Source organism: Cervus canadensis, chromosome 19 (assembly GCF_019320065.1).
Source record: "Cervus canadensis isolate Bull #8, Minnesota chromosome 19, ASM1932006v1, whole genome shotgun sequence".
Classification (NCBI taxonomy): Eukaryota; Metazoa; Chordata; class Mammalia; order Artiodactyla; family Cervidae; genus Cervus; species Cervus canadensis.
Genome location: NC_057404.1, coordinates 60,473,636 through 60,498,545, shown reverse-complemented (window position 1 = coordinate 60,498,545; position 24,910 = coordinate 60,473,636). Strand labels below are relative to the sequence as shown.

General features: G+C 39.5%; 1 protein-coding gene across 2 annotated transcripts in view; it reads right to left on the bottom strand.

Annotated features, from left to right (window-relative positions):
- Positions 1 to 262: 262 nt before the first annotated feature.
- The window catches only part of NDNF (neuron derived neurotrophic factor), a 47,883-nt gene continuing 23,235 nt past the window's right edge, over positions 263 to 24,910 (bottom strand). For both annotated transcript variants that reach the window (XM_043438295.1, XM_043438294.1), the window contains exons 2-4: positions 17,700 to 17,888; positions 10,444 to 10,568; positions 263 to 8,759 (exon numbers count right to left, since the gene is read on the bottom strand). In XM_043438295.1, coding sequence (XP_043294230.1) covers positions 7,366 to 8,759; positions 10,444 to 10,568; positions 17,700 to 17,888 — 1,708 coding nt within the window. In that variant the 3' untranslated portion in view covers positions 263 to 7,365. The remainder of the gene's footprint in view (positions 8,760 to 10,443; positions 10,569 to 17,699; positions 17,889 to 24,910) is intronic.

Genomic DNA, 24,910 nt, shown 5'->3' with positions numbered 1-24,910 from the left:
AGCACAAGGAGTGCAGTCTGGAGCTCTAAGGTGACCTAGAAGGGTGAGATGGGGGTGCGGGTGGGAGAGAGGCTCAAGAGCAATGGAATGCGTGTATGCTTATAGGTAATTCACGCTGTTTTACAGAAGAAACCAATACAACACTGGGAAGTAATTATCCTCCAATTAAATTTTTTTTTTTAAAAAAACCTATAACAAAAGAAAGAGAATATGTACAAAACAAAAGCCCAAACAACCACAGAGAATTCTATATGCTAAAACACAAGCGTATTAAATAAGGGTTTATTGGCCTCACATTACAGACACATTTTACCATATGTAAGCATTACAGCAAGTTCTGTATAATGAGATACAGAAACAAACACCAAGAAAGGTTGTGATATAGTATAAGACATCATTAAATAGAGAAATTCTACACAGTAAGAGGAACTTAGTGATCCTTGTGTGTTATTTCTCTGCTGTCTCTAGCTCTTCATATTTATCCATGTCCAAGATAATTTGTTGATAAATGTCCAGGCCAGCCTTTGAATATGTTTTAGCTTTCCTCATTTTTATGAATTTTCTCCTCCTTGTATTCTATTCTATAAGTTCACTAATAAGCTCTAGAGCTCACACCACACAGATGGAAACAGAAAGATGCATACATTTGGAGCTAGAGGTGTACCCAGTTTTTAGTTTTCATGACCTTGAGCACGTTATGTAATTTCTTTGTTCTTTGTCTGTTCAAGGAGAATACAATGATGTCTTCATCTCAGGGTTGTTATGGGGATTAAGTAATTGTATTTCACATGCCTGGCACTCAGTATGAGCTAAAAGGTTGTTAGTTTCCCTGCTTTTCCAAAAGGAATCTTAGAGATCATCACCCTTCTCGTTTGACAAATGAGAAAGCTTAAGACCACAGAAGTTTAAAAAACCCACACATCTGAAGTCCCATTTCTACACTCTTTCCACTGCTGTCCTTTCTCTTATTAGCTTGTTTAAATTCAATAGAGAAGAGAAAACTCAGTGGAGTCAAAAAGTATTCTTTTCCTCTTTTTAATATAGGTAAGCCACCAAGAGACTTTTAAAGTAGGAGTCAGTTTTATGAAAGGTAATAAGTCGTCTAAGAACGGCTCTAAATCCTCAGAGATATTAAAAACAGAAGTTCTGTTCTTCCAAGATTTCCATAGCAGAGGTAAGTATTCTGTGTGCTTTGGCACCAAGAACTCCAGCACTGAGTACTTATCTCCACATTTCAACTCAGGCCTGCGGAATTCTTGCCCATGGAATTGGCAGAGGAGCCAGAGTTCAGTATTCAGAGCAGTCAAGTTTGCGCAGCACACAGCTGTATTTGAAGTCCAGCTCTCTTCCATTAGTCAACAGAACTTGCACAAAATGCAAGTAATTTAAATTTAAGTGTTGGATTCTTACTCTGCTTTTATATCTTTGTCATCTTTTTCCAAACCTGAAGATCACCCATGGATAAGCCAAGAGAACCCGTGATCATGTGCATGATGGAAAAAAGGCAAAATTGGGCAACCTGTAATTTAGCTCTTGGCCTCTTCATTTAAGGAAGAATGGCAAGCTTTATTCAGCAGGAAGGAGATATTCAATACTACCATTAAAAATAGCTAAAAGAGTCTGTTATTTCCTTAAAAACATGTTTTTAAAATAGCGTATTACCATAGTAAAATTGGTTGAATTTTATTTTTTAAAAAATATGTATATTAATTTGTCTCTCAGTTGTTTCAGTCGCCTCTTTCCCAGCCTCGAGTCAAGTTCTTACTCTGTTCAGAAGCACCAGGAGACCCTAACTGTCACCAAGGCCACTTGTGGCTGCTGATACATGGAGACCCAGCCGTTGGAAACAGGCTGTGTTTTTGACTACACCACTCGCTCTACGCAAACTGCTAACACAGAAAGCTATATCGGTTCTTACAACTCTTCAATGGTTCAGCCACAATCCACTTATTTTAGTCATATGGATCTACAGAAGGCCACAGAATTGGTCAAATAAAGGCAGAGGCCTATGAGACATCGCTGTGGTTTTCAAGGGTAACAAACAGCTTCCAAAACCTGCTTGCTGCTTTGGCATTGGGGAAATTTTCCAGCCTGCATGGTAAAAGTAGCCATATGTTTACTTTCTCTATATGTCCAAGTTCATTTTATAGGAAGAGACAAGACTGAACAGTCAAACCTCTAACCCCACTATGTATTAATATACTTGGAGCTGTTTATCACAGATAATTTTTCTCAGAAGCAAAATCCTGTCCACTCGGACATAATTAAATATGCACATTTAAGGGTCTTGTCAAGTGTATCTTAAAATAACTATTTTTGTTTTTCTGTGCTGCTGTATTTATGCAACGTAGGAAGGTTACCTCAAGGGCTAACTATGGACAAGAAATGAACATTTGCTCCTTTCCAAACTATGGTCATTTGATTGGCTATTAATCTTGGCAGTATTTATACAAGAAGAGAGAGATTGGAAACATTTTTCTTCCTAAAGCTCACCAGTTTCTGACAATAATACTGGACTCAAAAACAAAACAATGCATTCATTGCTTCTCTTATTAATAGTTGTAAGATGGCTTTTATTTTTTTTAACTGTTCTATCTGGATCTCATCACCCATAACAAGAACCCATATGCTGTGACTTCTCTGTTTTACACCTTAGTCTCAATTTATAAAATTATTTCAAATTCTGAAGTCTCGGGACATGTCCATATGCTGGGAGGCTGCTTGATGTATTTCTGCTTCAAAATTTCTAGCCTGTAAGTTTCTAAAAGTTTCCAGAAAACCTTACATTTTTCTGAAAATTCTCTCCTGTAGGGCAATGGGATGAGGAGTCATATTCATTCTTGTTTCTGCTTTCGAAGGAATTATTTCCAAGGACTCAAGTGTCTCCCCTTGTACGACTCTCCTCCCCTCTGACACTTGATGCCACACGATCTTCGTTAGTATTTGAATAAGGACAATATAGAAACGTAATTAAGGCCTTGCACTGTTCAGTCTTGGAACCAACTATTTTCCCATGATGGTGATTGATAGTCAATTTCTTTTATACTTTAAAATAATATTAGAAAATATCTGAAAGAGGTATCAGGGTAGATATGAAAAGTCATTCTAGGTAACTTCATCTCTAAACTTTGATTACTAAACTTAGTTCTCAAAGATGGAGGAAGAGGAATGCAAATAAATAGAAATGAAGGACATCTTGCCCAGATACATGATCAGTCATTCCTAGCAAATAGTGCGATACGATTTTAATAGAGTGGATGGTGATCTAAGTCAAAATTTGTAGTGTCAGGTTCTGTGTTGGACAGAATCCAAATTCTTAATAAAATTAGGCTATGCTAGCTCTCTCACTTTCCTTGATATCTCAGGCCAGTTAGAGAAAGAAAAGTACAGAAAAACTATACTTTCTTCTGGAGGGCTTCTCTGGCGGCTCTCTGGTAAAGAATCCACCAGCTAATGCAGGAGATGCAGGAGAGGTGGTCTGATCCCTGGGTTGGGAAGATCCTTTGGAGGAGGGCATGGCAACCCACTCCAATATTGTTGCCTGGAAAATTCCATGGACAGAGGAGCCTGGCTGGCTACATACAGTCCATGAGTCACAAAAAAAGTCAACCACGACTTAGCACCTAAACAACAACATACTTCCCTTCACACTCCATTTCCTCTCTGCTCTTATCTCTCCCATTTCCCACCTTCAAAACAATAACAGATACCAAATCCCAAGACACTGCATATTTTTCTGGCCAAAACTCTCTGGGAGAAACACGACGATGAGTGTGCCCTGATGTCTCCCAGGTCCCACAAACAACTTCAAACAAAGGACAGCTGAAATCTGGCCACGGTCACTTTGCTTGGTCCTGGGGGGAGGACCCAAATTGACTTCCCAGCTGACTTTACCTCAATTGCACTCTAAGTGGGGAAGGAAGGGTATGGAGATGCTCCAAATGGCCTTGCTCCTCAAGTTAGATGCTAGTTTTATTCTGAAGCCAGTCAGTGAAGAGAGGCAAAGGCGTGTAGTCTGGGTAAACTGTTGCATGCCTTGTGAAGACGTGCTTACAATGCACTGGGTGATCATTAAATGGAGAAGGCAGGGATCTGTCTGGGGTCTCGTCTTGGTTGGGCCTCAACACTCTCATCTGCAAAATGAGAGTTGAACTAGATGATCTCTAAGAGGTGTTAGTAAAGTGTTGGAAGAGATCCCAATTTGTTTCAGGTCAAACAATTTCCTTGAATTGTATTCAAAACTTGTGTGTATGTGTTGTGTATGTGTTTTCATTGAAGATGAACTATTCAGAACCATTAAAAGTGGTTTCAAACTCTAAAGTTCCTCTGAGTAATTTTTTATTTGAAGTCACTCTTCATTTGGCTTTTCAGGATATAAAAATCATAACTTTTTCAAGTTTATTCTTAGTAACTAAAATGAGCAATGCATATGTCCTTTCCAGCAGTAATCCTTTGATACATGTTTTAAAAATTAATCTAAACATTGATTATAAAGTATTTTAACTAGGAAAATCACCCACTGTATACTTTTTAAAAATAGATTCTAAATAGTTTTAGGTTAAAACAATTGACTAATGATGTTACAGCCTCAGTTTGTGTGCACATGCAAATCTAGATTGGAATACTTTCTGTCTTAAAAATAATAGTATTTTTTTTTCCTTACAAGTTTGAAGTTGTCAGTTAAGGTTACACACACATTCTTAAGGAAATTTGAAATGGTCTGTAAGAACGAGTTGCTTTGAAATCATAAATACGAAAAAATTTTTATTTCCTTTTGGAAAACGATCCTTAAATTACCCCCCCCCCCCAAGAATTGGTGATTTACATTCTAGTAAGCATTTTGGAGTCAAAGCAATTTCACTACTTACTTGTTTTGACTATGAGAAATTTCTTTTCATTTCTCTGGTCTTCAATTTATTTTTGAACCTAAAAAATAAAGATACTGAACTTGAATGAAATGTCCTCAAAGATCCCTTCTCCTCCATGATATTACAGCTGTCCTTGGGATTCTAAATGCCCTCTTCTCAATATAACTATTCTGGAGCTTAATGGAGAAAAGATGGTGTTTTCATATTAGCTATGTTCTAGTTCTTTTATTAATTAAGAACAAATTTTCCTTTCTTGTCCTCAGTTCACCTGAATGCTCTTAAAATCTAAACACATCAGGAAATAAGAGAGCTTTATTTTTAATAGGTTTCTCTCTTCTTTTATGAGTGATAGAAGTTTCACAATGTGTATTTCATTTTCCTATAATTTTTAAAAGGGAAATTTCACTGGGACCATGAAAGAATTTTCTGATATATCCAGACTATATAGAAACCACCATTCCAGCTGGCTGAAAAGTAAAGGCTCGGTTAAATTGACTTGGCCTGGTTCCCAGGCCTTTAGCAATATCTGAGAGTTAAGCCCATCACCTTCAGAAGCTGCAATAACTCTTTGATTTGCTGTGGTCCCATTTAGCACATTGCTCTATACTAACATATTTGTGAATAATATGAGAAAGTTGATTCTCCTTCCAAAGGTACTGAATTTATAACTTAGGATAGAACATCTCTGAGACAGTGTCAGTTTTAAAGTTCTTTCAAGTTGGTTAGTTACATAGCCATTGGGGAGGTGTTCTTTCTTCCTTTTTAAAAGTTATTTCAGGTATCAAACTGTTTCATACAAATAAGATATATTTTGTTTTGATACCTTAACACTCAGGAATTAGAGGACACATTTTTAGGGGGGATGTTTTCTACTAATGAGGTCTTTTCATAAAGACCACCACTTTCACTCCCCAAGCCATAGTGATTCTATACTCCATAGGGATGCTGCTCCGGCATGCCCACCGTGTGAAAGGTAGTCCAGCAAGTAGGTGAAAGGTTGTGGTTAAGGAATTACACCTGCCCCACTTGTAGTTACAGACACATTTTATAATTTAGAATCACAGAATTCTACAAAAGACAGTGTCATATGATAGAAGGTATCCTGTAACATCATCTTATCCAAATCTACCACACCTAATTTTATAAATAGGAAAGAGGGACAATGGGAAGTAACAGGTTTACTCGAAGCCACATAGCCTACTTGACTTAAATCCCAGACTCTTGTGAATCCTCATGACACCTCATGTGTAGAATCTGTGGAGAGTGAAACTATCTAAAACTGCCCCTTGTGCAGAACTTTGATAAATGGTTTCTATTATGATTTGCCTACATTTTACCTTATATCTGAATTACTTCTTAAAGATTCATGAATTATCAAAGCTAAAAGTATGAGACCATTGATGTTACAAAACAGTTGCTTCCAGTTTCCTCATTACAGTCCTAACTGATGGTTGCTCCACTGCTTCCACTAGAAATCACAACAGTTATTTTGCTAGCATTCAAGCAGTTGGAAAATTCTGTCATATCCCAATTTTTGTACTTAAAAGAGATGCTTATTTTTAAAATAGAGGTAATGTATTTTAGGTCATTAAGGAATACTTCTTAAGCTATAGTATTCGGGGCTTGTCCTTTTAAGTCTATTGGCGTGCTTTCAAGTCTCAACAGCTAGCTCCTATTCAAAATCAAAATACAAGTTGCAGTAACTCTCTAGTGTCCCAATAACTTTAGAGAGATGCAGCATGCCTTCTGTTAGCAAAGGGTCAAATCTGGTGCCAAATTTCATAAAGGCACAGTTTTGGGGACAGAACAGAAATGGAATACACCAAGGTTGCTACTTAGGAAAATGATCAGTATATAATCTAATATCTTTAATTTTATATACATGAATATAATGTATGTCAACTTTGTACATGAGATACATATAGTATTTAAACATTTTACTCAACAGATAAGAATTTACAATAACAATATAACTGACTAAAGAGCTGTCCACTTAATATACTTAGATCTGTACTTTAACAGGAAAAGAATTTAATAGTTTACAATCATAGAAACACGGACATTTAAAACAAGACTTTATAAAATAATTTATATATATATATATATATATATATATATCCTAGCATCTATTGAGAGGAATGATTTTCATTTGTGGCTGTGTGCAATGAATGGCATATTTTAAATTTTTAGGTAATAAAATAATTTAGAAGCAGTTCATGCAGTGGTCAAAGCAAGGGATGGCAGTTCCTTCAAGACGTCCTCTCTCTCTGACATCAGCGGACATCAGACACACGCGCGGTACCACTGGGGCACACTGGAACAAGTCTCCTCCAGCAATCAGTTACATAAACTCCAACACACACCCAATGATACCCTTCCTTCCACAGTACAAGTATAGGTCACAACTTCTCTTAGCTGGGGGAGCAGTAGTCAGTTTCTACTTAACGCGGCTCTGTCTCTCCTGAAGTTCTATGTGATACATCTCCATACGAGGTGACTAACAGAACTTTCTGGTTTTCACGACTTTACTCTGATACTTCACCGAGTGCCCTCCATGTCCTGTGACATAAACATCCAGCAGGTAAGATTTTCCAGGCTGAAGGCCTTTAATTGTTTCTGTGGTCACGGCTTTTTGCAGGTTCTGACTGTGGAAATATTTACAGAGGACCTTCTCTGATTTCTTCCTCGTATCCGGGCCCAGGCATTGGTTTTGCTCTCTTTTCTTCTGGTCTTCATTGTAATTATCATCCACTTCCTTTTTGTAGATGCAAAACTTGTTCCTTTCCTGGGTGCCTAGCCAAGCCACCGTGACTGAAGTACAGGTGCGGAGCTTGTCGAAAGCCTTGATGCGCCTGTCCTCAGGAAGAGAGGGAAACGACTGCTTGCTGGGCCGGGTGGTAGCCAGTATTTTCAGCATAGATGCACCCTTCTTGTTTCCCTTCAGTCGGATGAGATACTTGGCTTTTGGTTTGCCTCTCAGCTGAAACTGCCGGATGCCTTCCACATTCTGGGACAAAAGGAGCTTCCCATCTCTTCTCACTTGGATTTGGACGGCGTCCAGACAAGAGTGAACGAAGAAGGTGACCTTCTGGTGAGACGAGACTGGGGCGAACCGTAGAAACTTGGCCCCCTTCCTCTTAACGAACACGTCGGTGACTTTCCCGTCCTTCAGCTCCACCGTCTTCTGTCTGGCTTCCTCCTTGGTCCTGGCAAAGGTGCCCAGGTAAGCGGTGCTCCTGTTGCTCTCGCTGTTGGCCACGAAGACGTCGAAGTAGTACTGCGTGTCGGGTTTCAGATCCGAGACCGTGAAGATGTTCTTGTTTCCTATGCAGACCTTCTGGATGTCCGCCCTGGGCCTCGAGTGCGCCTGCCGCCCTAACCTGGGGGAAGGCTTCGGCTGGAGGCTGCGCTGCTTCGCTGAGCTCTCCGCAGCAAACCCGAAGTGCGCGAAGTCGAAAGGGCTGAAGTCCAGGCCGGGCTTGGGGGCCAGCATGAAAGCGTCGTCCGCACTCAGCCTGGCTTCCACCGCGCAGAGACTTTTAAAGTTGTGCTCTCTGCTGATGACCACGCAGTACTGGACGGGCTGCTTCAGCACAGAGGCGGTGGGGCTCGGCTTCCAAGCCAAGGTGACAGTGGTGCGTCCCAGGGACGTGACATCAACTCGCGGGTCGTAGGGCAGGTCAGGGTAGGGCTGGTCAGACTCCGGGGTTGTGGTGGCGTACACTTTGAAATGCGTGTCTTTCTCTGTTGAAAGAAGCTCCAACTGATATAAACCAGATGGAGAACTAGAAGATATGAAATACTCCACGTCGTTCCCTTTGTAGGAGAAAAGCTCTGTGCCTTCCTCATTAATGATCTGCTGCTTCTGCTGATCCAGAGGCTCTGGATCACCTAAAAGACACAGAAGAGGCACAGTCTACACGTCAGGACATGCGCACTACCTTAAATGGTGTTTGTAAAACAATTCAATTTAGTTTTTATCCATTATAAAAAGAATGCATGTTCCTGTAGAAAATTGGGAGATACAAGAAGATAAAAAGACTACCCATTAATATATGATCCTTTATTAATAGTTATTTATTAACAGTCCTTTATTAATAGTTTGATTTCTCTCAGGTTTTCTTCGACATGCTTCATGCAATTGATACTATTCTATTTTTCTCTGTAACTTTATAACATTTATTATCATGTATACACATATCTAGAGAAACCTCCCTTTTCCCTCATTTATTATCATATAATAGAAATAATAGTTGCTAACTTTTGAGCATTATAATAATGCTCTTATATATGTAAGGCTTTCTGATTTTAAATGATTTCTTCAGAATAGACTCCAATTAGTGGAATTTTTAGGTCAGAGGCTGCAAACCTCTTAGAGACTAATCCCTACTGTCAATCTGCTTACCAAAAAGATTCTACCAGTTTGCACTTGGATGGCTAGCCATTTCACTAATTTCACTTTTGTTTGTAGGACCGGACAGTCTCATTAGAATATAGGTTATAAAGCACCAGTAAGAGGATATAATTTTCAATGTGTAGAACACTTGCCCAGGAGGAATGAAGGGAAAGCATTGAAACTAAAATGTTTTCCTTTATTTTTGCTACTGTTAATATCAGATATCACACAGACATCAGTGTGCACATAAGTTATAGAGGACCCAGAAAATGACTGCATAGCCAGAGTGAAGTAGATGGTTTCCAACTGAGCACTGCAGGTTGAGTGAGGTGTGTTGAATTTCATGGCCCTAAACCATGTGATGAACACAGTTGTCACATGACTATTCCTTTTCTCTACCTGTCTCATCACTCCCCATATGCTCTTTCAATATTTTCCTAATTACAGTTCCCCCATCACTGTAAATATCCAGCTTGCTAACATCCTGTCACATCATCAATCTCAAGGCTTACTTAAAGCTAGGATGCCTTTGCCCCTTAAGCGTTGGGGGGGGGTGGTGATGCTGTGGGCAGCATCAACCCAGGGCCTCAGACAGACTCTACGCATTTCTTTGTACTCGTTATTTGCTTTCCATCATCTGAATCTTCCTTAAATGCCTAACCTACTCCTCCTTCTGACTTTCTTTTCATCCTGGACTTTGAGGCGGTGCTAAATGCCCTTCTGTTCTTTCTTCCTATCTATCCTTTACTCCCCAGAAATCAGATACTCTCATCCTGGTTGCATATGAGAATCACCTACAGGGGCTTTTAACACACCAATGTCCAGATCACACACCAAGGCATTTAAATCCCAACCTCTGAGGCAGGATCCAGCATCTAAAGCCCCACTGGTGATTCCAAGGTTCAGGCAGGACTGCAAATCACAGCCAGGGAAGCTAACCTGAACCTCTTGCCTTTCCCTGCTCCTTCAGTCCCCACACCTGTCTCTCTTCACCATTTTTTTTTTTAACCAAATCACAGTCATCTGATGTCATCCCCATTTCCCACATCTCCTTCCTCAATGCCCAACGTCTCCGATGAATCCATGCTGTTCTGTCTTACGAAGAGAAGGCTTTGTGTCTCATGTCTTTGAGCCACCCATCCATCCCGAGGTCTGGGACCAGGTCTGGCGGGTACTCACCTGAGCCTTCTCCGCTTGCCTCCTCTGGCAGCTCCTGGAGGCTCAGCTTCCACTCCAAAGGCGCATCGCAGGGCGTCACTGTGACGGACAACGGAGTGTTGTCCTCTTCAACCACAAAGAAATACCTATGCGAGAGTGGACCACTTCAGACAGGGACAACTATCCTCACACCGAACAACCAAGATTACTGGAAAAATCACTTGGTTTAATTTGTGTTCATTTAACAGAAAATCAAACTGGCTATCTGACACAAATCATGATACTTTCAGCATTAACTGTGGAAGTCCATAGCCCAAAGTTCTGCAACCAGATTTACCATCAACATGGTATGAAATAAGTAGATGTTGAACCAAAATGTGTTGATTGGGTGTTACTTGGGTTAAGAATAAACACTTAACCCAGTTTGGGGGTGTTACTTAGCCCAGGCCCTGCCAGTGCAATGTAAGTCACAACAAAGGAATTTCCAGGGACATTGCCCTACAGGTACTGCATTTTCCGTAAATGTAGTGATAAATTTATAAGATACTAAGGGCACTCTGAGGCACTAACTATTCCAAAAGATCATTTTTACAGCAATGTCCTTCTAGAATGCATGTTGATCTCTAGAAAAATAACACTGTCTTCATGTTTTTGCAATGTTGATGTTGTTCAGTTGCTTAGTCGGTCAGTCATGCCCGACTCTTTGTGACCCCATGGACTGCAGCATGCCAGGCTCCCCTGTCCTTTACCTTCTCCAGCAGTTTGCTCAAATTCATGTCCATTGAGTCAGTGATGCTATCTAACCATCTCTTTCACTGCCGCCCCTGTCTTTTGCCCTCAATCTTTCCCAGCATTAAGGTCTTTTCTAATAAGCCAGCTCTTCGCATCAGGTTTTTACATTAGTGACTTTTATTCACAGCTTTACTATTCCATAGCTTTTTGGAGAAAGGTATCTAATCACCATTTGAGAAATATTTTTAAAAGGTAAAGAGTACTGTGTTAAGTCAGTGGAAAGACATTTCTTTGTCACTAAGATTTTCTGTTAATGTAAATAACTTAGTGATTTTAAAAGTTGGACTTCCCTGGTGACTCAGATGGTAAAGAATCTGCCTGCAGTGCAGGAGACCCGCGTTATAATCTCTGGGTTGGGAAGATTCTCGAGATAGGGGAATGCTACCCACTCCATTATTCTTGCCTGGAGAGTCCCATGGACAAGAGAAGCCTGGGGACTCCATCCAGTTCATGGGGTCACAAAGAGTCGGACATAACTGAGCGTGTCATAAGAGTTGAGTGATTTTAAAACATTTTAAAAGATTAAAGCATTCTGCTCTACACATTCTCCTTAGATTTTTAAAATGGTCTCAAAAGAACTTTTTACGGAGAATAAAAAATATTGCCTACGTATAACAATGCTATATCTTCTTACTCTGAATAATTTAGATGATTATGTTTATCTTTCAAAGCCTATAATCTTGCAAGGGAGGAAACAGTGGTTTCCTCACTGGTTTCATGGCAAAAGATAAGTTTTACCTCCTAGAGATTGTACCTCCTCAGTATCTCTTGCCTTAGATTCTCTCCACATCCACCCCAACAGCCTCCCAACCTGACCCCGATGCCCATCTGCTCTGTCAGTCTCCTTTGCGGTTCCTCTTCCCTCCCTGATCTCTAACCCCCCTGGTGAACCAAGGCCCTGTGCCAGAACGCTCTGTTCTACCCATGCGCATGCCCTGTGTGAGCTCACCCTGGCTCTAGCTTTAACCTCTTGTATGTTAATGGTTCCCTAATTTAAATGGTCAGCCTGAATTCTTTTTTTCCATATCATTGAATTAATGCATTTATGGCTGCTCTGGGTCTTTGTTGCCGTGTGTGGGCTTTGTCTAGTTGCAGCGCATTCTGTTGCGGAGCACAGGCTTCTCACTGAGGTCGAGTCTCTTGTTGCAGAGCATGGCCTTGAGCTTTAGCTCACTTGGGCTTTAGCAGTTGCAGCTCCCAGGCTCTAGAGCGCTGGCTCAGTACTTGACACATGAGCTTAGTTGCCTCATGGCATGTGGGAACTTCCTGGAGCAGGGATCGAACACCTGTCTCCTGCATTGGCAGGCAGGTTCTTTGCCATTGAGCCACTAGGGAAGCTGAATTCTAACTAAGTTTTAGAAACAACTATTTTCTTGCTGGGTTTCCCTGGTGGCTCAGCTGGTAAAGAATCCACCTGCAACGCAGGAGACCGGGAGTTCTATCCCTGGGTCAGGAAGATGCCCTGGAGAAGGAAATAGCAACCTGTTCCAGTATCCTTGCCTGGAGAAGTCCATGGACAGAGGAGCCTGGTGGGTTACAGTCCATGAGGTTGCAAAGAATAGGACACAACTTAGCGACCACACCAAATCTTCTTGCCACTTTCACTTAGATATTACTGAAAATGTCAAACTTAGGGTGTCTAATTCAAATTTCTCACTCTCTCCCCCAATCAGCCTCTCTTGCAGTCTGTCTCTTCTCAGTAAATGACAACCCTAATCTTCCAGTTGCTCAGGACAAACATTTTAGATGTTTTGATATTTTCTTTCTCTTCCACTCCACATATACTGAATCAGCAGACATTTCTTGGCTTTGTCTTGAAAACATAGCGACTCCATCACCTTGCTCCACTTTCTCTGTTAACATCAGATCCAAGTCATCATTTTTTCTTTCTCTTCCATGACACATACACTGAATCAGCAGACATTTCTTGGCTTTGTCTTGAAAACATAGCGACTCCCTCACCTTGTTCCACTTTCTCTGGTAACATCAGATCCAAGTCATCATTTTTTCTTTCTTGAGCATTGTAGTAGCCTTCTGAATGGTCTCATTTCTACTTTGACCTCCTTAGTTTATTTACCTCCTTTCAGAAGGCGATATTCTTATAAGCCTAAATCTGAACACACTTGCTGCAAACCCTCCAAGAGCTTCTTGTTTAATTCAGAGTAAAAGCCGCAGAACTTGCCATGATCTGGGTCCCCAACCAAGCCTCTAAACTTGTCTCCTCCATCCTTTCCCTTCTTTACTCAGCTCCTTGCTCTCTTTGGAGTATTTATGGCACACTATTGCCTCAGGGCCTCTTACTTGCTGTTCCTCCACCTGAAATGTGTGAGTTGGTCCATAAAGAAGGCTGAGTGCTGAAGAATTGCTGCTTTTGAACTGTGGTGTTGGAGAAGACTCTTGAGAGTCCCTTGGACTAAAAGGAGATCAAAACAGTCAATTCTAAAGGAAACTAACCCTGAATATTCACTGGACGGACCAATGCTGAAGATGAAGCTCCAATACTTTGGCCACCTGATGTGAAGAACTGACTCCCTGGAAAAGACCCTGATGCTGGGAAAGATTGAGGGCAGGAGGCAATGGGGACAACAGAGCTTGACATGGTTGGATGGCATCACCAACTTGATGGACACGAGTTTGCGCAAACTCTGGGAGATAATGAGGGCCAGGGAAGCCTGCTGTGCTGCGTCCATGGGGTCACAAAAAGGAAGACCCCTCTGAGCAGCTGAATAACAGCCACCTGAGAGGCTCATCCTCCAGCTGTTGACCTTACTTGCTCAGCCACTGCATCAGGTCCCTTCTCAAGCACCATCTCGCCATAGACCTACTCTGACTCTTTATAGAAGATATCACCTTCCTACTTGTGAAGGCCTTCTACTCTTCATTTTTCTTCAAAGCACTTGTATCACTACCTGATGTATTACATATGCCTTTGTTTATTTTTTTTTATTTTCCACCTCTCCTGACTAGAATGCAAACTACAAGAGGGCGGAGCATTTGGTTCAAAACTTAGGAAACAAAATAATTCTTCATAAATATCTGTTGAATTAATTAATGAATAGCTTTAGCTTTTTGCTTTCAGGAAAAAGTGCTTAACTGGTCAGAGAGCCTGGAAATCCCTCGGGGCCGGGACCTCTGCCAGCGTCAATATCCTGCCATCATCCCTGTTGTTCTCTGTGTTTGAACCACAGAGGGCTTCTTTTGTTTTCCAGACTCAACCCCATCTCTGAGCCACTGCGATGTTTTCTCTGCCTGAAATACACTCTTTAGTCCTTACTAATAAATATGAAAAAATAAATAATTTAAATTGAAATATAGTTAATGTACATGCCCTTACTCTATCTCACTTCTTCACTTCGCTTTCTCTTACGGGTGTGGTTCAGGTTCTCCCACATACTCTGAGTGTCCTATACTTTTCACTTGGGGCACCTGTTAAATTTGTGTAATGTATAAATATACATTTATACTATTATTTGATTTATGTCATTTTCCCAACAAAGGCCCATTTAGGGTTCATTTTCCATGTCATTTTATTCCCAGCATTTAGCACAGATTTCTGCATTCAGAAGGTCTTGATAAACCTTTTTAATGAATGAATTACTAAATGAATAAATAGAACAGAAGAATCATAACACCCACTTTATTCTAGCCTGAGGATACCTATGCTTAGAATCTACCTGAAGATACAAAATCTGAATGGAAATATATGTCCCCCCCCCACCCCTATTCAAAGATGAATTAGGAATTGGGGAGTGGAGTTAGGGCTGTAGAAGGACAAATAAAGTGAAGCCCCTAAAAGGTAAAAATGACTTGTTCAGAATAAAGATAGGCAATCATCCAGACAAAATAACTTAGGTGATTGAATTGTTCACAGTATGGAAATTTTATGTACCTTAAGCATCCATAAAGATGTGTGTCAAATGGCTTAGTTTTCAACTCAGTCAGATTTGGACAGTAGAGTTTTGTTCCTTTGGCCAAGTTGCGTAGGTGATATTAACCACATAAACACAACTGAACCTATCTACATTGCAAAGAATTAGGTAAGACAAAATAATTTCCTTAGCATCATGTAATATAAAAGGTATTCAAAATTTTCTGCTTTTGTTTTTGGTTTTTATATGGGTAGCAGAGCTAACCTGTGCTGAAATCCATGTGCAAGTTCATTTATTATCTTTTCTTCTCATTTCAGTCAAGAAAGTAGTTTGTTTCCCAAAGTAAGCAACTGTGTCTTAGTAACCTGAATACAGGCCATGAGCAACCAATAACAAAGGAAACAATGTCTGCATTCCACAAGGTAATCATTATACACACAAAACATCAGGGAGCCCCTCTAAGTCAACATCTTCATGTGGAAACACTCATGATTTAGGGATAAAAGATAATCTGAATAAACTTTAGCAATTTGACAAACATGTATTGTCTACCATGCACAGCACCCTTGTGGAAGGGAGCTGCAATCAGAGATTATAGGATATGATTTATGAGCTTCAGGTATTCACTGGCTAGTGAGAGAGACAGAAATGTGATAAATATGCTCCAAATTATAATGCCGGAGCTGAGGGATAAACACTCCATGAACCATTTAGACTCTGGAATTTCTGTATAAACATAAGAATAATTAATGAATTTGTTTTCTTTTGCTGTTCTCTGCTGCCAAACTTTATCTGGAGTTTCATCTTTAGCTGTAATATCAACAATGCCTATGTGTATCTCCTGTCACATATTTTAGCTCTAGAAATGACTGTGGCTTCAACTCCTTAACTAGTGTAAGTTAACATTACATCCAAATGTAGATATCAAAGTCCCCAATCATTATTTGTGGGGAAGAAAAGACCAAAAGAATGAACAGATGAAAAGTCTGAAAACAGGGTGGAAAGGAGCATGTGTTTTTCTGAAATGTCTTATAATAAAAACATGCTACTTGAAAGGAAAAAATGTAATTTTAAGACAGCTCTTAAAACCAAAACTCATTTAATTTTTAAGAGACTGGAAGATCAAGGATAAACTGTTTATTTGATTAAGTGATATGATTACATAATAAAGAATGCTGTCTTTTCAAGAATGCTGCAAAGCAGTGTGCAAGTCCATGTGGGAAATCAAAGAAATTATTAAAGAAAAATTTGGATTCACTCAAAAATTCCAAGAGACAAAGGATATAAAAAGCAAAATGGTTTGGCATGAATTCAGCTGATTATTTAAGACTAATTTGAATTATTAAAACTGCCTTCCCTGCTCTCCCCTGTTTTCACAGACTAAACCTCTGTAAGACATCAAGCTCCTTCAGTGTAATTATCCTTGCATTTTGTGCCTTTATTTATTCTTATGAATGTCCTTGAAAGAGCATAATTATTTTATGTATTACTGACAAATCATTTCCTAATCTATTACCTTCATTAAAATGAATAATTTCATTCAGGTGGTGCTGAAATGATACCCAAACAACAGGTCACATCAGTCACAAGTAAACTTATTATTTACTCTCATTCAGACTCATGTCCAGATGGCAACAAGACTTTGCCACTCAGTGGAAGGGGAGAACCACCTTCCATTCTTAGTGTCAACCAAAACTGAAGTGACAAGAGAAAAAAGACTTAATGATCTGCTATACCTCAATCTTTGGAAAATGAATTGTTGATGATGACACATAGTATTATCCTTTGGAATACCAAGGTGCCCAAGTTAAAAGGAGAAATTGTTTTTGAAATATGATAAAGAGGAGTTTGGGCGCTGCAAAATAAATCACTTTAAATATATGTAGTTTATATGATATATATATCTATTTGTATGATCTATATGTAATTTTTAAAGGTCAAAATATTTAGAAGCATTATATGAACTCAATTTGTTGATGTTGGCATGAAGATAAATGAGCAGTCACTTCTCATCACTGTTTGGTTTGATGCTTTCAAAACGCAATCATATAGATCAAAGAAATGTCCTTACAAGACAATGCAAACCCTTGAAGAATCACATGTATTAAATAATTTCATTTATCATCCAGAGTCATACTTAGAAATTTCCTACCACCCAGAAGAAAAGAAAACCTGCTCTTTCCAAAGATCACCATCAGTGAGAATCAAAGAGCTATCTGGTGACCAGAAGTGGCACTACCATTTTTTTTTCTTACTTAGAGAAAAATACACAATGCTATTCAGAGACTGGGCTTCCTTGTTGCCTCAGATGGTAAAGAATCTGCCTGCAATGCAGGAGAGCCAGGTTTGATCCCTGGGTCAGGCAGATTCCTTAGAGAAGGAAACAGCAACTTACTCCGGGATTCTTGCCTGGAGAATTCCATGGACAAAGGAGCCTGGTAGGCTACAGTCCATGGGGTCAGACAGACTCAGACACGACTGAGCGACTAACACTTTCACTTTCATTCAGAGCTTGATTGCAAATCATCTAAATTAAGTAAGTCTAAAAGTTTACTTTCTATTTTAGAGACACCCTGTATGAGTTTATTGATAAAGGAAGTATTGCAGGGAGGATACCTTTTAGGTGTGTCTCTAAAGAGATAACTGCTAATTTCAGCTCCATCTGGAATTACTGACGAATCATGAAAAAACGCCTTGTCCCGAATTTGCATCTGAAAGAGCTCCTCATCTCGAGTAGGCAACTTCTGGGTCCTTGAGCTGAGTGGTAAGAGCAGCCACAGCATACACCAGCGCAGAGGCACCATCCTGGGGCGACAGAAATAATTGCTTATGTTAACTCTACAGGCAAAACACTTGGGCAATTTGCAAACTTTCTGATGGTTAACACTATTTTGGTTTCGACAGAAAGAACTGTATTATGTATTTTGGATACATACACATGAGCTTGAGGGCAACTTTGCCGTTTTTTTTTCAAAGTATTTCATCGAGTTGATGATGAATTCACCGGAATTTCAGATACTAAACAGATTTTGAAACAAAAGAACCCTTGGTGCATTAACTTCATTGGGTATTGAGACAGAAAATCCCCCCTTCAGTATGGGAGAAGCGGTCATTATAGATATCTCCATACAACTGTCTCAAAGCTTGAAACTTGACTTAAATCACAGAGACCCATTGAGAACCAGAAAATTACCACTGCACGGTTATTTCTATTCTCCCTTAAAATTTGACTAAGAATCCTACATATATAGAAATATTCTTAGCCCACAAACCGAATTTTCATAAATCAGAGATTTTAAAATAAGTTTAATTTTCCTATAGGTGAAACAATTTGTCCAAAATCACAAGGGGAGCTATTTGCCAGTGTCTAGTATTACAGATTTATCAGACTCTTAAACACAACATTTATATATAAACCTTCACCATATTAAAAAGCAGGCATGGATTCCCACTTCAAATCAAGAAAGACCATTGGGAAGTTCTATAGTTAGGTCACTTGCCTTAATCTCCAGCAGAGTTATGTATTTACCACCCTAGTCTAGTGTTTTCATTGAGTTACATTTTGGCATTAATCACTGACTTTTCATTAAAAAGCATAAACAGTCACGGATCACCCTCTAGGGCACCTTGCTGGAAGGATGTTTTCAAGGACATCATCTTCTGCATGTGTCCTCCCAACAGGAAGCTTCAGGTAGGTGAATTTCTTTTCACATCGACTGCTTGTGAAAGGCTTTGCTTCCTTTGAGGATCTGGTGCCAGTTTTCCTCAGAAAAAACCTCTGAAAGGAGCTGTTTTCCCTTATCTCTTTGACAACATACATCAGCGAATTCAAGCATTAGGGAAATACATTGTTTTTACATTGAAGCACTTTAAATAGTACAAGAGTCAAATGCAAATATTTGCAATAATTTGAGATGATTTGAATGCCAGTTTTGTTTCTAAAAGGCCATTGCTATAGCTATGAGGTCACTTCTACTTAAACCATCACTTGACTTTAATTTTATCCTTCTTTGAGTGCTACCAAAAATATATTCCTACAACTGAACATATTTTTTGAAGGGCATATGCTTTTCTTTTTTTTAATTAGAGTTTGAGAAGTAATTTTTCCCAGTGAGCTTGCTTGCTCAGAAAGTTCATTTAACTTGCTTTTTCAAAAGCTGTTATCTATCATTGCTCTGCAATTTTCCATATAAAATATCTGCAGTATTTAAGAATTACTGTGTGCAAAATATGCAGGCATCCCCAGTGGCTCAGAGGTAAAGAATCCGCCTGCAATGCAGAAGATGTGGGTTTGATCCCTGGGTTGGGGAGATCCCCTGGAGAAGGAAATGGCAAACCACTCCAATATTCTTGCCTGGAAAATCCTATGGACAGAGGAGCCTCGCAGGCTGCAGTTCATGGGGTCACAGAGAGTTGATCAGATATGACAGCAACTGAGCATACCCACATGCATGCGCAAAACACAGTGCTAAGTTCATTAACTGCATTATTGCATTGAATCTTCACAGGAACCTTATGAAGTATGTACTATTCTTACATAAGAATAAGCCTCCTTTAACATAAGCAGAGAAAGGATATAAACCCAGGAGAATCTGACTGCAAAGCCCAAACATTTATCCTCTATAATCTCACTCAAGAAATAGAGGTTCGTATTTCCCATCCTTATTTCTCAATTGTATTGAGATTGAATGAAAATTCAATGCCATTGAATGACCAAATGTTAAGAAAGTTGGCTTTTTAGTTTCAGCTCCTAACTAGAAGTGTTATCTTAAGCAATTCAATTCACATTCTGAACCTCAATTTTATGAATGGTTTGGATGGAAGGTTTTTCTAAAATCTGGAAATGAACAATGACTGAACACTAAAATCCTCTTCCCAAAGAGCTAGCAGATTCCCTGGTGGCTCAGACGGTAAAGAGTCTGCCTGTAATGTGGGAGACCTGGGTTTAATTCCTGGGTCAGGAAGATCCTCTGGAGAAGGAGGTGGCAACCCACTCCAGTGTTCTTGCCTGGAAAATCCCATGGACAGAGGAGCCTGGCCAACTACAGTCCATGGGTCACAAAGAGTCGGACACAACTGAGTGACTTCACTTTCACTTTTCACTTTCACTTTAGGAATAAAACCAGGGCTCTTTAAGTTTCATTAAATAATCTGTCCCTCAGATACCCAGTTGATTGTCAAGGAGGGGAGCCCAAGTGGGGCTGGGGGTGTTAATGGGAGCTCACATGACTTACTTAGACAAACGTTATATCTATGAAAGATGGCTTGGCGGATCAAAATCAAAACTCAGTGAACCTATTCCAAATAAGTAGGGACATGGTGGAGAAAACTGAATGGAACCTCCACTCGTGACACCTAATCCCTCCCATTCCGATGCCCTTTGTCCTGTAGCTAACAGAAATATAAAATCCAAATGGAATTTGATACGCTGCTCCTGTAAAAGAGGTGGCAAAGATAAAGAACCTGATAAATAATCCGCCTGCCAATGCAGAAGACATAAGAGACCTGGGTTCGATCCCTGGGTCAGCATGATCCCCTGGAGGAGGGCCTGGCAACCCACTGCAGTATTCTTGCCTGGAGAATCCCAGGGACAGAGGAGCCTGGTGGGATATGGTGCACAAGATTGCAGAGTCGGACACGACTGAAGTGACTTAGCACACAACCCTGTAAAGAAATACTCATTATTTCAACATAATTAAACATATTCAGCTTAGTTGGCAGTGGAATCTCTGAAACTTTAGCAGAGGAGTCCAGAAACAAAATACATCTCTTTAGAAATGGTTAGAGTTTGACTTTCCATATTTATTAGGAACTTAGAGCCAACATGCCAGGGAAGCACTTGTGTGTGAGATACTCAGGCGTGTTTGCCCTAGAACCACTCAAGGGCAGCCTTACCTCATTAGCCCTGTATTTGCCCTGAAAGCTGTCAACTACACACAACTGAACAGCACAAGCTGCCCAATGCCCCAGGATATCTGGGATATTTAGGTCAGCCCCAAGGTTAGAGGGCTAGCTAGTTATGACTGGCGGGAATTTTTCCAGCATCCTCAGGTGCCCATGGGAGGAACTTTCTCTTATTAAACCAGCTAATTGTAAGAGATGAATTTTAAATTAATAAGAACAATATTAATAAATTTTATTGTGTATGTGATGCATGCCAGGCATCCTCTAAGTGCTTTATATATATTATCTCATATAATGTTAGCAATATCCCTATGGTGTAGGCAATATTACTTAGCTCTCCTCAAAAATAATCAAAGGCTTGGACGAGTACGATCACATAGTGATTACAACACGATATGAGGAATATAAAGTCTCAGGAGTGACTTTAAAAGTATGATAAATATGATTACTATACATTCCTCAGCATCAGCTACTTAGCGATGTAATGTTAGGTAAAGTGAACAACTTCAGATGATAGGCTTATGCAGAGTAAGTGATAAAGACAGTTCTCCATGGGACTCTGTACTTGTCTGTGCATAGGTGGGAAGCAGAAGAACTGACTGCCTTTGTTCCAGATTACCATCATTTCAAGGATGTTTGTGTAGCTCATAGCCTTGAAGATAATGCTTCTGGAGCAAAGAGCAGGCGTGATTACAACCCATCATGAAAACCCGAGTTCCCTAAGCTCAGGGCTGCTCTCTTGTAACAATCCCCACTGTATGCACTGGTGCCACAGGTCCCCTCTGCATCATCCTGTGAGATGCGGGGGTCAGGGAGCGAGGGGCAGAAAATGATACTGCTGTGGATCTGTGGCTCCTGCTATTGCTCTGAGTAATAAAGTCCTTTGTCACTGAGTCTCATGCCACCTCGCATCCAGGAAACTCTGACAGGCTAACTTGATAGCTTGCAAGGAGGGTAAACTCTCAAATGCTTTACAGTTCTCAACAGCAAGCTTTTACTTGTTAAGTTGCTTTACTGGCTTGTTGGCTTCACTGGCTCCGGTGGACATTTTTATTTAGACAATCAGCAGCAGAGAACAGACTAAACCTCACCTTTTGCTTTCTTTATACAAAATCATATTTCCACAGCTTCAATTTTATCAGGCCACGCTTTCTGTTTCTGAAACAGTTTTAACCATTTTAATTGGTGTATCAGTTATGGGCAAAACAGACACTTTTCAGAAAAGTGTTTAAAATTAGCATGCCTCCTTTTATTTTTCTTGTATTTACAGGAGAAGATGGGTGTTAACTGAACCTATTGTGGTCATCATTTCAGAATGCATGTAAATCAAACCATCATGCTGTATGCCTTAAACTTATACAGTGATGTATTGTCAATCATTTTTCAACACAACTGGAAAAAAGTCAGAATGAGCCTCCAAACACAGGAACTTATATCTATAGGATTATTGTTTTCAGAATGTTATCTAATAACATTTGTCTCCTGCTGGGGAAAAAAACATACTCAATTATTAGGGAAACCTAAGAATTTGTTCAATTTGATCAGGTTATGGGCAGAATTTTTCTAACAAGATGTATTTAAAAGAAGCATTGAATATAGTTAACCAAAAAACTATTATGCAGACATATTTTGCATATTTTTACAATTTATATTCACTGATTCAAGTTTAAAGCTTTACGTAAGTATTGTTTAAAGGATGAAATTTTATAGAATTTTTTTCTCTACAAAAAAAGTTCTTAAACATTTGACTTAAGAATTAGTCACTTTAAATAAGCAAGGGAAAATACATTCTTAAGAATAAGCCATGGGTAAGCCAGTCTATAACAGACTTTTCTTCTAAGATTACAAAAGTGCCCTCTAATGGCATAACTTTTCCTTTCATTTCTTTTTGTTCCTTCTAGGTACCTAGAGCTCATCAAGGTTTAAAGTTTAATGTAAATAATATTTCTCAGAATTTCTCTTTCAGAATTACTACTTCTGTAATGGGTATCTGGTGGTTAATCTAGGAAATGTGTCTGCACATCAAGAAATCTTGCTGTGTTTCTACAATCCAAGGTCTAGTTCCAACAGAAGTAGAATGTTGCTAAGATGGTTTTTTTTTTTTTTTTTTTTTTGCTAGACAGATTGATCAACTTGGTTGCACAATGATTCTCAGCCCAGAAAAACTAAGTGGTATTATCCTATTAAACTGAAAAGATTAACTTCAACTGTTTCAGTTGTAAAGTTCTGATGAATCAGATACATGGATGATAATCCAAAATTCTGAGATTGTTCGTTTGGTCAGAGCCTTTCTCCATATTTGGCACACTCCTTCCTATCTTACCTAGGCTGAGGTGAAAAAAGAAAAATGATTTTATATACCTCAACCTCTAACCTAGATTACTGTAATTTAGATTATTGGAGATGAGAAACAGTTTTATCCTTTGGAGTGCCAATGCATTCTACAGTCAAAGAAGAAATTATTTTTGAAATATAATTGTTCAATGAGATGTATTCTGTATTCTGTACTTAGAAATACATAGAAAGTAGAGACAGGTTTGGACACTGAAAAGTAAATAACTTTAAATGTTATTAGTTTATAGGATACACACACACACACAGATTTAAGGTAAACAACTCAGACACATTATATGAATCCCATTAGTTGATGTTGTGCTGTGTGTGTGGGTGCGTGTGTGTGAGCACGCGTGCGTGCTAGGTCACTTCAGTCATGTCCAACTCTTTGCGATCCTATGGACCACAGCCCTCCAGGCGCCTCTGTCCATGGGATTGTCCAGGCAAGAATACTGGAGTGGGTTGCCATGCCCTCCTCCAGGGGATCTTCCTGACCCAGGGATCAAGCTGCGTCTCTTACCTCTCCCTCTCCTGCATTGACACATGGGTTCTTTACCGTCAAAGTTGCTGTTAGAGGAAACGAGCAGAGGTTCTAAAAGAAGCACCTTTTACATACACCACTTTATTTCTATATTTGCTGCCCCCTCTCTGGAACGTGAGTGAGCACTACCACTCTAGGAAGATGGAGAGGGACTGCCTTGAAATGCCTGAGGACGTGATGACTGGAGCTGCTTCTCCCACTTGCCCTTCCACCTTCTCTGCTGGGCTCTCTGTTGCCGGCCCTAGAGAGGGAAAGTGGAGAGTGGACCACAGCAGATGAACTGAGGACTAGTTTTAAAGAAAATGCCAGTGAGGAGATAGGAAGCATTTGTGTTATTCTAAAAGAGGTAGGGAGTGGAGCAGCTGCCGAGTAACTGAAGACACAAATAATTCTAAGACTTTATTTTTTGCATTAACTTGAACTTTTTATTCTATGGGGCTTTCAGTATAGTTAAAGGAAATAGTCAAATTGACCTGGCATATCCTTTTCCCACACACCTTGAAAACTGTAAAATGGTCATATGGTAAGCAAGAAAAAAAATTAAAGGGACCTTGAACAATTTATCAATGCACTGACTAAAAACCCAGGATGACCCTGGTCACCACAAAAAAACCACAATAGGCCTAAAAGCAAATCAAATGTTCCCCAGAGTCAGTAGCAGCTCCCCCACTGTCATTTTGCAAAATTTATCTCCAATTACATAGTCAACTTGGTTAACCACTGATTCACTTAGTGAAAATAAAAATGTATTATTGGAAATGGTGTAAGCAAGGATAATAAGTAAATAAATCTGGTTAATTATTTTTACTTCTTTGAAATATGTATTAAATGCATTTAACCACAAATCCTAATTGAGAATCTTGTCTTAGGAGTAGAGCGATATTTCAAACCACTAAAAAGCTTGCCTTTAATATTTATAGACTGCTGTTTAGTCACATTATCTTACTAATGTAATAAATTTGCAAGTCTGGTAAATAAAAGTTCTTTCAGGTTTTCATGGAACTGTCCAAGGCTTTCCGAATAGAAGATGTCATATAAATTAAGGCAT